This window comes from Gouania willdenowi, chromosome 20, assembly GCF_900634775.1.
Source record: "Gouania willdenowi chromosome 20, fGouWil2.1, whole genome shotgun sequence".
Lineage (NCBI taxonomy): Eukaryota > Metazoa > Chordata > Actinopteri > Blenniiformes > Gobiesocidae > Gouania > Gouania willdenowi.
In genome coordinates this window covers 21,554,790-21,569,492 of record NC_041063.1, presented here as the reverse complement: position 1 = coordinate 21,569,492, position 14,703 = coordinate 21,554,790, and the positions used below count along the sequence as shown (strand labels likewise).

At 38.3% G+C, this 14,703-nt stretch overlaps 2 protein-coding genes across 3 annotated transcripts in view; one reads left to right on the top strand and one right to left on the bottom strand.

The window, feature by feature from the left end:
* Positions 1 to 3,042: 3,042 nt before the first annotated feature.
* On the bottom strand, positions 3,043 to 13,829 carry LOC114454570 (homeodomain-interacting protein kinase 2-like). The gene is made up of 9 exons (XM_028435120.1): positions 13,550 to 13,829; positions 5,467 to 5,639; positions 5,170 to 5,358; positions 4,865 to 5,043; positions 4,647 to 4,770; positions 4,319 to 4,426; positions 4,156 to 4,224; positions 3,885 to 4,051; positions 3,043 to 3,792 (listed from the first exon to the last, which is right to left on the bottom strand). Exons 1-9 carry the CDS (start codon positions 13,827 to 13,829, stop codon positions 3,648 to 3,650), a joined length of 1,434 nt encoding a protein of 477 aa, XP_028290921.1. The 3' UTR covers positions 3,043 to 3,647.
* cnksr2a (connector enhancer of kinase suppressor of Ras 2a) overlaps positions 13,588 to 14,703 on the top strand; it is a 56,264-nt gene continuing 55,148 nt past the window's right edge. For both annotated transcript variants that reach the window (XM_028434086.1, XM_028434085.1), the window contains exon 1: positions 13,588 to 13,718. In XM_028434086.1, coding sequence (XP_028289887.1) covers positions 13,655 to 13,718 — 64 coding nt within the window. In that variant the 5' untranslated portion in view covers positions 13,588 to 13,654. The remainder of the gene's footprint in view (positions 13,719 to 14,703) is intronic.

The following is a 14,703-nucleotide window of genomic DNA, read 5'->3' as shown; positions in this document are numbered from 1 at the left end:
CATAGACATTTTTGTACCTGTGGAAATTCAATTTAAACAAATGATGCATAATGGTAACTCATGAACTTTATTTTATTTTATTATTATTTTATTTTTTTTTTTATTTTTCTTTTGTCTGCCCTTGCCGTCGAAGGTCAACACTACAAGAAGTGAAATATTTTATAGACAGCAATGCATGTTTTGTTATTGCAATTAAATAAATGAATTTATTTTATTGCATAATTGTGACCATCACCAGCCTAAGGAAGGGTAACAAACACTTTATTATAAAGAGAATAAAAAGAGGGCAGTGTTACACCTTAGTGAGGGGGAAGGGAACATGGAAGAGGGAGTCAGGGTAGGAAATGGAAAGGGTGGGGAAGCGATGACTGCTTCAACATATTGTGCATATTGTGTCGTGAAATCTGTTCAGCCAGTCTGGTGACAAGTGTGGAGCTTATGTATAATGGTGGTGGCTGTGAACAGAGGGAAGGAGTGAGTGTTTATAGGCGAGGCAAGGCAAATTTATTTGTATAGCGCATTTCATACACAAGGCAACTCAGTGTGCTTTACATGATAAAACATTCAATTGTTTAAAATCAATAAGAACATTTAAAATCATCAGTAAAATCAATTCAAATCATCAACAAACACATGACATCAACAACATGACCAAAAATCTCTCTCTCAATCATACGCAGTAGAGAAAAAAAGTGCCTTTAACTTTGATTTAAAAATGTTCACATGTGATGCTGACTTCAGCTCTGCTGGCAGTTTGTTCTACTTCTTTGCAGCATAACAACTAAAAGCAGCATCACCATGTTTACTGTGAGCTCTGGGCTCCACTATCTGATCTGTGTCCATAGATCTGAGAGACCTGCTGGGTTCATACCTGACTAACATGTCACTGATGTATTCTGGACCAAACCCATTCACAGATTTATACACCAGCAGCAGAACTTTAAAGTCTATTCTGAGGCTGACTGGGAGCCAGTGTAAAGACTTTAAAACTGGAGTAATGTGTTCTGACCTCTTTGTTCTGGTTAAGACCCGAGCTGCAGCGTTCTGTACCAGCTGTAGCTGTTTGATGCTCTTTTGGGGGATTCCTCTCAGAAGACCATTACATTATACCTAAAACAGGTATTTGGGATCAACGTGTCTAAGGTTAAGCCCAGTACGAGTTTATCTCACAGCCCAAAGCCTACCAGTGCATCCATGACCAATGTTTGTGCAAGAGCTGCTTCTGCGAACCCAAGCACCGCCCCGGGCCCAAAGATGCAGCCAGGCCAGCAGACAGGAGCCCCAGGCCCTCCCCCCACGTCCGAGAAGCCCCCCAGACGCTTCCAAGATCCCAAGCCGAGTTCCCTACATACGCACCCCGCCACCGACCAAAACCCCTAACTCTATTTTAAATATCTGAAGCTGTACAGTAGTAACGAAGATGGTTGAACAAAAGCTGGGTAAAAGTAACTTCCTCACTCATACTTTAGGAATTTTCACATCTCCATTTGAGTTAAGTTGTGGAAGTTTCAAGCTGGTAGACTGTGTACGATTACTGTAAATACAGCCACTAGTTTGCGTTTCAGGAGGATATGAGGATTGCGCTCATTATATAAAAGCAAGGCGTGGCAAATGTATTTGTATAACACATTTCATACACAAGGCAACTCAATGTGCTTTACATGATCAAAAAGTGCAACAGAAAACATTCAACAGCTTAAAAATCAATAAGAATATTACATTTAGCTGCTAAAACATTTAAAATCAGCAATAAAAACAGAACATTCTGTCTGTTATAAGCTCAGTGTATGATCCCAATGGCTTCTTGATGCCTTTTGTCTTCACTGTCAAGCTAATGTTGCAAAATGTCAGTAAGCTGAGGACTGGTTGGGGTGATCAACTTCCTCAGTTGCTCCAGCCACAAGGTGTTTAACTGAATCCTTTTTCTGACACCAGTGAAAGTGGTTATGGCACAGTGTCTTATTTGAGTTACAAAATGAGGAAATTAATTTATCATCCGTTTTTGGACTTGTTTTGTAATTTTGTTAGCATTGCAATCGTAGCGTAACCCTGATAGTCAAACTGGGATTGGCTGAAATATCCAAAATGGTAATGCCTGCGTATGCTGAGATATTGTGTATTTGAACATTGAAAGTTGATATAAATTATTCAAAACATTTGGTACAAGAATCAGTAACAACATTTTATTATTTAGCTTTAGAGTGATCATCTAAAGTGCAACTGATGGCTTGAGGCGGCGTCCTCGATCTTGTGCATTTTTTTAATGGACGCAACCGGAGCAGCCGGAGTAAACCAATCCCACCCCCAATTGTATTAAGCTACTCTCTAATTGTTCTCAGGACCCCAACAACATAGTATTCAAGGTTTATTTTTTTGAAAACTTGCCTGTTTTCTGGAGTTTTAGCCCTCTGAAAAGTCACATTCAGAACACTCCTAAAAACAGGCTGTTTTTGGGCCTTCATTCATATGCATGAGTAGGCGTGAACACACACGCCGCGTTAGCGCAGCTTCAGTGTGTGTTTATCACAGCAGCAGGAGAGTAAATCATTAACAGTCTTTCTTTTCCTCCTCACCTCTTCTGACGACAGCAATAGTCCATTTAAGACGATAGTCCATTATTTTGTTTGACCACTGAGTCGCATTGGGTCACAAACACGTCAGATCATCCATAAAGGCGATAAAAGGCAGTAGAATGGATAGTAAAAGTGAAACTGATTATAACTGCTAAGTAAAGTAAGTAGTAAACTCTCAACTATCCGCCGAGTCAGCCGTTTCAAACACTCAGATGAGCTGCTAAGTCGCTTTCTTGTTATACTCAACTCTTCTGACCACAGGAATAGTCTGGAGCTGACTTTTTACAAAATGTGTTGCATAACAAGGGAGGGATGAAACAGAACTGTCTCAACTTTGACTAGTGACAAATTTAGGGACTTTATCTTGTATTATTTGAGTTTTCTGGTGTTTCCGAGACTCGAACATGAATACATGTGTATCACTCAGTCGTTACTCGCGCATCCAGAAAGCAAAATTAATTTTGCCTGTTCTGTTCACCTTGGATATGCTCCTCTTAGGTTTACATGCGACTTATCCCATCTGTTATCGCTCTCACTTACGTGGGGCTGACCCTGCGCATTCATGTAGGTATGATACAAGTAGTCTGTTACACCCGAGTATGTTTGGGACTATAGAATGTTAATTCACCATGTTGGTTTTCCTTTTTCCACTTGCTTTGCCGTGTAACCATTGTGCCTAATGCTGCGATGGCGACTTCTCCTACTGGATTGTCCTCCATTGTACTTTACTACAGAGGAGGTGAACGCGCATCAACTTTAGTCGGGCAGCCAATAGTAACACCCCGACAACACCTATTGTGCTTTCGTTTTTTTTTTTTTTTATGGAGGAAACTGTCGTATCCGGAGTAGACCACCCAAACTTCTGATTTAATACATTTTAATTATTAATTAATGAATTATTAAGAGATTATTAGCATTTCCTGAATTAATAAATAAGATTTAAAAAAAAAGGATAAATTAGTGTTTCTCCCCTAAACTTTAACTCAATTATATAAATAAATCTGTTGATAAAGGAGTCCACGGACACCCCTTATTATCCCAGTTTTAAATAACAGTTATACAAACCCATTGATACTAACTGAAAATGCTTTTGATTTTTTCCTGCACAATTTCCTTCTTGACCCGCAAACATGACAAACAGCGACAAGTGTGTGTGAAACTGGATGGATGGCTGGACTTCGGGGGCTCTTTTTTGGTGGCATCTACAGTTTCCTTTTTCCTGCAGAATAAAGACAAATATAGTTAGAGGAGTTTAGGATTTAGATTTCATTGATTCATGCATAAAATGAAAATAATAGCACAAATAAATACTTTTCATCTTCAGTTGAAGAATCCTCCTTAATGTAGCTCTTGGTGATGAAAGGATGGTTCAGGATGCCCATTGGGGTAATCCTCTTCTTTGCATCCCAATGGAGCATTGCCTTCAGCAGCTTGATGCACTCTATCCTCTCCCCTTGGTGGTGGTCTCTAGTGCAGATCTGGATAAAGAAAAATTATAAATGTTAATATCTATTTATTATTTAGGCTACAACTGGAGTAAAATATATATACTGTATAATTGAATATAGAGCTTTTTTCATACCAATTCTTCATTCAAGGAGCGGAACATGTACTCTCGTTTGTCCTCCTCTCCTATTTCTGACAGTTGTGTCTAAATAACAAAAATAAATATTTTAGTGATCATGTAAAAATATTTGATTTGTGGTTGTAAATAGTAAAACAACTATAAAACGTAGGCCTCATACCTTCAGAATCCATTTACCAGACTCTTTCGTAAAGAATAATTCGGATATTGAGTCTTTTTTGAGCATATGAGCTGGTGGAGGACCCAAAAGCTCAGTCATTTGGGAAATCTGTAAGTAAAAGACATCACCGATTAGCAAACAAGTAGTTGAAACACTAACAACAATTGAAACGTGTTGTTAAACACAAGCAAGTACAAATAAATATGCCTTAATAATAATTAAAAAAAAAAAATAGAGCTGCATCTGCTCACATTCCTCAAATTAAGTGAGTGTGAACAAAGATAAATCATAAGAATTTTTTGAAGAGCATGAGCACAATTTTTCTTACCAATCTATATTCATTAGAGCAGGGAAAAAGGGCACAGGTAAACAGCATTTCTGCCATGACTACCCCCAATGACCAGATGTCTACAGCAGCTGCATATGGCAAGTGCAGGATGACTTCAGGTGCTCTAAAAGAGAAATCAGAAAGAGAAAATCAAATAAGTAACTGAAGTGGTTGCGGATGTGTTGTGTGTAGAAGCAGCAATGAACATGCATACGTACCTAAAACGAAGCGGCTGGATTGTCTTCTTCCTTGGCTCGTTTTTGAGGATGGCTAAACCAAAGTCATTGAGTTTGACTCTGAGTAAGTTAACTTTACTTTGGACCAACATGATGTTGTCAGGTTTTACATCCGTGTGGATAATTCCAATGCCATGAAGATCTTTCAACGCCACGGCCAACTGAAATACATTCAATTAATTGTTTAGTATTAATGAATGAATGAAAGTTGAATAAAAAAAACTATACAAATGTTACAGAATAAGAAAATCAATTGAAAAGTAAGATTTTTGAAGTTGGTGCCATACCTGCTTAATGATGAATCGAACTTCATGCAGACGCAGGGGTTTTTCCCGCCCTTTTAGATAAGTTTCGAGGTCCATGTCCAGAAGCTCATACACCAGGCCCAGTGTGTCTTTGCAGTAAAATTCTCCTTTGAACTTTACGATGTTGTCACTTTTCAGGTTTTTATTTTTCAAGATTTCCATGGTTTTTAACTGCAGAGAAAAACACAGTCAATGCAGTGAAAATTATAGAAATCCTCTTACAGGACCCGAAAAGGAGATTTCATTTTAAAATGTATTTACACAAAACAATATCCATACCTCTTTTAGCAAACCTGATTTTTGGCCCACTTTTATAGCCACTAATTCATTGTTGTCTTTATTTCGACACTTGATAACTATTCCATTACAACCTTTACCAAGGATTTTAAGGATTTTGTAGTTGTCAGGGATTAAATAATTGGACAGGGATAGGTTTGCCATTGCTGGAATGTCTGAAAGATAAACAAAAGAATACAAGATGGTTAATAATGATGTCTTCCCTCTTAAAAAATAATAAAATATTAGAATTTATTCACAACATATTCGGGCTGATCAATTGTCACTTTCATACCGCTGATATGAGAAATATAAGATACATAAGAAAAATACACTGAATGACTCCAAATACTCACAAGACAGAAATACACAGAATTACATCATGAATACAGAAAATTACTCTAAAAACTCATAAAACAAAAATAACGACAGAAAACCAGTCAGTATCTGGTGTGACCACCATTTTCCTCATGCAGAGCAACACATCTCCTTCACATAGAGTTTATCAGGTTGTTCATTGTGGCCTGTGGAATGTTGGTCCATTCCTCTTCAATGGCTGTGCTAAGTTACTGGATATTGGCCGGAACTGGAACACGCTGTCGATCCAGAGCATCCCAAACTTGCTCAATGGGTGACATTTCTGGTGAGTATTCTAGCCACTCAAGAACTTCAATGTTTTCAGCTTCCAGGAATTGTGTACAGATCCTTGCAACATGGAGCCGTGCATTATCATGCTGCACCAAGAGGTGATGGTTGAGGATGAATGGCACAACAATGGGCCTCAGGATCTCGTCACGATATGTCTGTGCATTCAAAATCCCATCAATAAAATGCTCCTGTGTTCGTTGTCCATAACAGACGCCTGCCCCACACAACGCCACACATGTTGTCTGCCATCTGCCCTAAACAGTGAAAACCGGGATTCATCCGTGAAGAGAACACCTCTCCAACATGCCAGACGCCATCGAATGTGAGCATTTGTCCACTCAAGTCAGTTGCGACAACGAACTGCAGTCGGGTCGAAACCCCGATGAGGACTACGAGCATGCAGATGAGCTTCCCTGAGACGGTTTCTGACAGTTTGTGTAGAAATTCTTAGGTTATGCAAACCAATTGTTGCAGCAGCTGTCCGTGTGGTTGGTCTCAGACAATCATGGAGGTGAACATGCTGGATGTGGTGGTCCTGGGCTGGTGTGGTTACACCTGGTCTGCGGTTGTGAGGCTGGTTGGAAGTACTGCCAAATTCTCTGAAACAGCTTTGGAGACGGCTTATGGTTTGAAAATGAACATTCAATTCACGCGCAACAGCTCTGGTGGACATTCCTGCAGTCAGCATGCCAATTGCACACTCCCTCAGAACTTGCAACATCTGTGGCATTGTGCTGTGTGATCAAACTGATCATTTATAGAGTGGCCTTTTATTGTGGCCAGCCGAAGGCACACCTGTGCAATATTAATGCTGTTTAATCAGCATCTTGATATGCCACACCTTGTGAGGAGGGATGGATTCTCTCTGCAAAGGAGAAGTGCTCACTAACAGATTTAGACACATTTGTTAATAATGTTTGTGAGAAATAGGTAGTGTGCATAGAAAATGCTTTAGATCTTTGAGTTCAGCGCATAAAAAATGGGAGCAAAAACAAGTGTTGCATTTATATTTTTGTTCAGTGTATAAACGTACTTACCTTTAGACAATTCAGCTGGGTTCCCTGGGTTAACCCATGAGCAAGCCCATCAGTGGGTTCCAAGCAGAGAGGCCTTTAATGCATGGTTCTAGAGTTTTATGCAACCATGGCAACCGCTGATGTCATAGATACCTCCATGGATTCTAAAAATTTTAATGAAGCGTATAGAGAAGCATTTTCCCAAAGTTTAGAAAAGAAATGCCCTCTCCACTTTTTGAAAAAATGCACATGCGCAACACTCCTCCCAAAAAGGAACGCCTATTAAACATGTGCGAGAGAGCGTGCACGAGCCCAGTTTTCCTCGTGCACAGCTCTGTTTACATGTTGGTGTCAAATTAGGAATGTTCGCCGGGTGAAATAAGGAACTGTGGCCACCGTAATAACTACCAACAAATAACAATCAAAAGTAAAACAAACAAAGTACCATGGATTAATAAGAAAATAGCCAACGTATGCAAAAAGAAAAACATATTATATAAAAAATATATTACAGAAAAAACATTGAAAGCAGAAGTACATTATAAAAAATACAGAAACAAAGTCAATAATTTACTAAGAAAAAAAAAAGAGAATATTATGAAAAACAATTAAAAGAGAATAAAAACAAAAACAAAAAATTGTGGGAAATTATAAACAACATAACCATGCGCAAAAGCAAAGAAAAAAATGCAGACCACTTTATAATAAACAATGTAAAAGAATACAATAAAAACATAATAGCACAAGAACTCAACAGTTTTTTCATAAATACTGGAAAAAACACGGAGAAAGGGATTAATAAACACCCAACACTTAAATGGAATCATTTTGACAATGAGAAGAAAGACATTGATAAGTACTTTGTACTTGAAGAAGTAACAGAAGCAGAGGTGGATAGAATAATCACAACCTGTACCTCAAAAAAATCCAGGGACGTTAATAATCTAAGTATGAGTCTAATAAAAACCATAACAGCTGAAATAACCCCGCCACTAACACATATAAGTAATCTCTCATTTAAGAATGGTGTTTTCCCAGAAAAAATGAAAATTGCAAAAATCAGACCGATTCTCAAGGGTGGAGAAAAATGGAATTTCACTAATTATCGACCTATATCAATATTACCACAATTATCAAAAATCCTGGAAAAACTCTTCATGAAAAGACTCGACAAATTTATAGAAGACAAAAATATACTACATGAAGGACAATATGGATTTAGAAAAGGACGTTCAACAGCAATGGCTATAATTGACATCACGGAGAATATAAGAGAAGCATTAGAAAAAAAACTATTTGTATTCGGAATTTTTCTGGACCTAAAAAAAGCCTTTGACACAATTAATCATGATATTCTAGAAGAAAAACTTCAAAATTACGGAATACAGCACAACGCCTTAAAATGGATTAAAAGCTATATGACAAATAGGAGACAATATGTTGACTTTGAAGAACACACATCAAAATGCCAAACCATACAATGTGGTGTTCCACAGGGTTCAATTTTAGGGCCAAAACTGTTCATTTTATACATAAACGACATTTTCAAAGTCACAAATTGCCTCAAACTAACGTTGTTTGCAGATGACACAACTATCCTATGCTCAGGTAAAGACATTAAAACTCTAATAGAGTCAACAAATGAAGAACTATCAAAAATTCAGACATGGTTAGGTGTAAATAAACTAGCCCTAAACGTCAGTAAAACAAAATTCATCAATTTCGGAAAGAGAAAAATAACAGGAGCTATAAGACTGAAATTAAACATGGAAATAATAGAACAAGTAAAAGAATATAGGGTACTAGGAGTGTGGATGGATGACAAGCTGACCTGGAAAAAACATATACAAATAGTTAAAAACAAAGTTGCCAAAAGCAATTACATCCTATGGAAGCTTCAACAAATCCTACATACCAAATCACTTAAAACAATCTATTCTTCACTCATAGCATCGCACTTAAATTACTGCTCCGAAATATGGGGTAATAACTACAAAACGTATCTTGAACCACTATTTAAACTACAAAAAAAAGCTATAAGAATTTTACATAAAGCACCACACAACGCACACACAAAAAAATTATTCGAGAAGGCAAAATACCTAAAACTGCAAGAAATAATACACTACAACACACAAATACACGCATTTAGGGCTTCATCTAAAAAACTACCACATCAAATACAAAAACGTTTCACATACAATCAAAATTCCTACGACTTCAGACATAATAATGTGTTCAGACCAGACAGGGTCAAATCGAACGTTGGCAAACATAGTACTGTGTATAGAGCCATGAACCTCTGGAATAACCTTGACACAGAGACACAACAATCCGTAAATCTGAAAGGATTTAAGGAGAAAACACGGATACAGGTCTCAAGTCAACTCTTCATCGAACTATACAGCGACGACATGGAACTCATCAACTGGTCATTGAGCGCCATCGACAAAATCTTCACGACGAGGCAATTACTACAGCACGAACCAGCGTGTCCAAAGGACACATACCCAAGTGGATATGTCATGGATGCACAAGGGAGAAGCCAGATGCTCTGTCTCTCCCCGCTGACAGTGGAAGATGTGGAGGACATCTATCTGCTAGGGGTCATGATCTTTGGCCTGCTAATGATGGGGGTATGTATATGTGCATGTGCCTTTCTGATGCATCGTATGCTGAGGCGACTTTCAGAGGATATGAAGGTTCTCCGAGAGAAGAAGAACTTTTCGTTTGGAGAGTTGGAGGAACGTAAACAACGGCTGGAAAAGAAAGCTCGAGGAGATATGGAAAAAAAGGACAGTGAGGAGGAGTAACAACAGGAACAATGACTGCAGACGAGAACACATCACATAAAAAAGGACAAAAAAAAAAAAAAAACGTTAATGAAAAGATGAAATTATGAAGAAGATGAGAATGTTTGACTAGGTAAGAAACGAGGTTTGATGTAAAATTATCTGTGTTCAAATCAGGGGACGGATCTGGATAAGCATAATGCTTTTTTCCGTCGCCCTTTCCGGCATGCAAAAGAACAAAAAAAAAAAAAAAAAACGTTAATGAAAAGATGAAATTATGAAGAAGATGAGAATGTTTGACTAGGTAAGAAACGAGGTTTGATGTAAAATTATCTGTGTTCAAATCAGGGGACGGATCTGGATAAGCATAATGCTTTTTTCCGTCGCCCTTTCCGGCATGCAAAAGGACAAAAAAAAAAAAACAATGATGTGATTTTGCTCTGAATGTCAAAATGAATTTCTGTGATTGCAACCATGTCGGAAATGAACTGAATAAATAAATAAATAAATAAAATGCAAATTACAACTTAGATAAACTAATCTTCCCTGGAAAGTTACAATATAGACGTAGATAACTTTTACTAGCAGTGATTGGAAAAGGATTTCTTCAAATAGCCTGCCAAACTTTGCCTGTCGAGTAGAAACTTCGCAACTGAGGCATCAGTGGGAAACCCAACCTGTGCTTTCAACACACGTCATCGTGTGAAAGAATCTCCTACAAACACTCTGGTCTTGTTTCTCTCTTCTGAGGGTTTCTCTTCTTCTCATACATTTTGTAGATTTTTTTGTGACTCTCAGCCATTTTCAAAGGACACGGTGCGAACGACAAGATTCAATGAATGGCTGAAACCGTAGCTCACGAGACACATGAACACTTGAAAGTGCGCATGCGCAGCAAGGGAAAACTAGCTAGGGACGAGCACGTACGACGGCCTTATATGTAAACATATCACCAGAATGATTGACAATTTGAAAGACCAATAGTCTTGATGATCCACCTGGAATTTGAAGCCAAAAAACATCATCCACAAAACAAAAAAAAAGCATGATTAATGCAACTTTTACTAAACTCTTCACTTAACGGTTCTATTTTAGTTCTGAGCAACTTTTATCACTGTGGGGGCCACAAAAAATTGATTATCTGTAATTATCCGCATTCATCTCAGAATTTAGAAAAATAAGTGGAAAGATTGACGAGTTATGTCGTTTTGTGTTATTACCTCCACCAAGCGCAAAGGTCTTTTGCGCAAAGCGCGTTCTGCACAAAGTGCAGCGGAAGGTTACGTTTTACCCTGAGTTTTTATGTCTGTCTGTCTGTTAGCAAGATAGCTTGAAAGGTTATGAACGGACTTGGATGAAATTTTCAGGAAATGTTGATAATGGGACAAGGAACAGGTGATTACATTTTGGTGATGTTCTGGCTTACCAAAAATTAGAAAATAGCACTCGTGGATATTTTGTTGAAGATGTCATAGGTTGTCTCAATGTCAATGTTGACAGGTAGTCATGGTAACTCATGTACAGCACAAAGGGCTTTTAAAAACGATTAAAGTGGGTCTAATATCCTTTTTAAAAAAAACACCTCGTAGATATTGACCAGCAGGTGTCCTCAGTGAGCAACGTCTGTAACTAAGGTATGAAAGTAGTCGAAAGAACAAAAGAGAGAACAAAAGTGTCAGGCAATGCGCCATGCACGTTATGCTGAGTCAGCTGAGGTACTACCTAATACATTTAGTTTTAGCCAAGCGAGAAGCGCAGAGCGGCAGGTTATTTTGCACTTGGCGGAAGGTTATATACCCTGCGTTTATCTGTCTGTTAGCAAGATAACTTGAAAGGTTATGAACAAATTTGGAAAAAAGGAAATGTTGATAATGAGACAAGGAACAGGTGATTACATTTTGGTGATGTTCTGGCTTACCAAAAATGACAAACTACCAAAAAATAGGAAAATAGGAGCTGTGCCTGAGCCTGCACCTTTAAGCGCGGTGGCTTATGGGTAATGCGCAGTGTGTGTATGTCCCTGCCGATGTCACGTACTGAGTTGACCTCCGTACTGAGATTATAACCATAACTCTAACCAAGTCCAATAAACAAATACAACACGCATCCGTTCACTTTGAAAACAAAAATAAACTAAATTGAACTATTATTTTTTTTTTTTAGCAAAATTTCATTTTCTGGTAGTGTGCATGTGCGCGCATGCGCATATATAATCAGTACGATGCAATCTCAGTACTTGGCGGAGGTCTGTCATTTTATGTGTTTTAAATGTTGTTTTGTGTGTCTTTAGAGTCATTGTGTGTGTTTTAGGAGTCTGTTGATGTGTTATAGTTGCTTTGATAACACACAACAAAAACACACAATTCAGAATCACAAATACGTTATTTATCACAGGGGGAAATTACTTTGTCACAGAGGCTTGAGAGATTTTACAAACAAAAAGAAGAAACTAAAATTTACATAATTAAGTAGAAGAATTTTAATTTTTATTACAAATGTACAACTATTTGTTGTACAAGAATCAATGACTCCAAAGACACACAAAATTACTACAACAACTATAACACACAAAATGACTCCAAAAACACAAAATAATTACAAAAATACGAGATGCAGTTGTGGTTTTGTGTGTCTTTGAAATCCATTTGTGTGGTATAGTTATTTTTGCGTCTCTTTGGGGTCATTTTGTGTTTTAGTTGTTTTGTGGGTGTAAAATGTAATATGTCCATCCATTTATCTGATGCAGGTGTGATGAATCTCCAGCAGGGGGTGGAATTGTTCAATAATTAAACTTGAAGAAAAGAGTGAAAAGTGACCAAAATCAGGAGGCATATAATAGTGAAAAAGGGCAAAACTGTGGAACACATTACAAAATGAGGCAAATTGTAGGGGAAAAATGAAACAAGTGTAATTTATTGGGCAAAAAAAATAAAAGAAAGGACAAAAATTGTCCAAAAGAACTTGCCAAAAAGTAGGAAAAAAGGGACATTTATTTGCAAAAGGTAGATAAAGTCTGAAAAAAGTGTCAAAAGGCAAAAATGGGACAAAGGAAGTTGCAGAATGGAAACAGGTAAAAAAAAAAAAAAAAAAAAAAAAAAGGGATTAAAAGTTTCCTCCTTTTAAGGTTTTCTTAGGGAATAATAATCAGGCTGATTTATTTTTCCACCCCCGATGATGATAGATAATATTTTTAGTAATTGAGAACGTAATTAACGTAATTTACTTTCCGGAGAAAAATTACAATTATAATTTAAACACGTAATTGACCCCAACACTGGTTTTGACGTCAATGATTTCACATTATTTGATGCTCAAACGCTTTTGTTCCATGAATCGAACATCGTCCTCCTCCTCCTCGTGCCACCGTGCGCGATCCCGTGGCTCATCTGGGTAGTACACTCACGGGCGCGCGCGGTGCCACCCACAGGGCGCGTGCACGACTAGAGAGAGAGAGAGATGCTGTGACTGATCCGTCCTCACACCGACACACACTCCTGTCCGTGTCCGTCACACACACACACACACAGACAGACGCACACACCGGGAGCGGAGCACCGGGGATGCACCGGATCCAAGGCGGGATTTGAGCGGTGACTACCGGGTGGTGGTGGTGGGAGGGACGGGGGTTACCTGTCCTGTCCTGTCCTGTCCTGTCCTGTCCTGTCTGCGGGGGCGGGAGGAAGGACGGACTCCGCCGCTCGTGCGCAACCCGAGAGTCTGCGCAAAGTTTCCTCGATGGCGCTCGTGATGGAGCCGGTGAGCAAATGGAGCGCGAGCCAGGTGGTGGACTGGATGAAAGGTATAGGATGCTGCTGGACACGCACGCACGCACGCACACACGATCTAAGCGCGTGAGTGTGGCACCTGATGATCCCGGGGGGATGATGTAATGCAGGGGTGTTAAACTCATCATTTGACTGTTCAATCCGTGCAGCGGAAAAATCTAAAAAAAACAAGTGCAAATTGAACTTTTTTTTGTCTTTTGTCCATTTATTATTCACGAGTGTAGAAAGTGTAGAGCATTAATTCAAAAACGTCTGCATCTGAAGACAGTGTGTGAACTTTCACCTTAAAATCAATGTTTTTCATGTCATTTTGATGTATTTTAATTTGAATTCGATGCCTTCAATGGCCAAATGTGGCCCATAAGCCTACTTCTGATAGAGCTGGGCAATATATTAAGATTTAAGATTAAGTTTCATCTGAAAATCAACGTTTTTCATGTCATTTTAAAGCCAGGGGCCCAAATGTGGCCCGTAAGCCTTGGGTTTGACACTTCTGATGTAGGGCTAGGGCCGGCAATATATTAAGATTTAACTAGATATATCGAGTTTAAATTTTGGCAATATAAAAATGACAATATTGTCTATATTGATATATATCTCAACATCTGGATTTGAACTGTATGAAGTTTCACCTGAAAATCAATGTTTTTCATGTCATTTTAATGCCATTTGATGCCTTCAATGGCCAAATGTGGCCCGTAAGTCTTGGGTTTGACACTTCTATTGTTGGGATGGGCAATATATCGAGATTTAAGATATATCAATTCGAGCTTTCAAATTTTGGCAATTTAGAAAACGACAATATAGCCTATATTGATATTTATATTTATAGCTTATGTTGTATTAAAATATTCATTATATAAGTATCACTGCCTTCACTACTTCTCAGAACAACATTAAAAACACAGTTAGATGGATTTCTGAGTGCATTCTAACCCAGACCTTCCCCTCTACAAGCCACACTACAGAAATCACTCACACGTGCTGTCTCTTATAGGA

Bases quoted from the DNA above. Each gene is read 5' to 3' on its own strand.
- LOC114454570 (XM_028435120.1), bottom strand. From the start codon at position 13,829: ATGAGTTTAACACCCCTGCATTACATCATCCCCCCGGGATCATCAGGT. The intron at 5,640-13,549 runs GTAACCCCCGTC...TTTATCTTTCAG, and splicing joins GACAGGACAGGACAGGACAG to ACATTCCAGCAATGGCAAAC. The intron at 4,052-4,155 runs GTATGAAAAAAG...TTCTTTATCCAG, and splicing joins GCTCCTTGAATGAAGAATTG to ATCTGCACTAGAGACCACCA.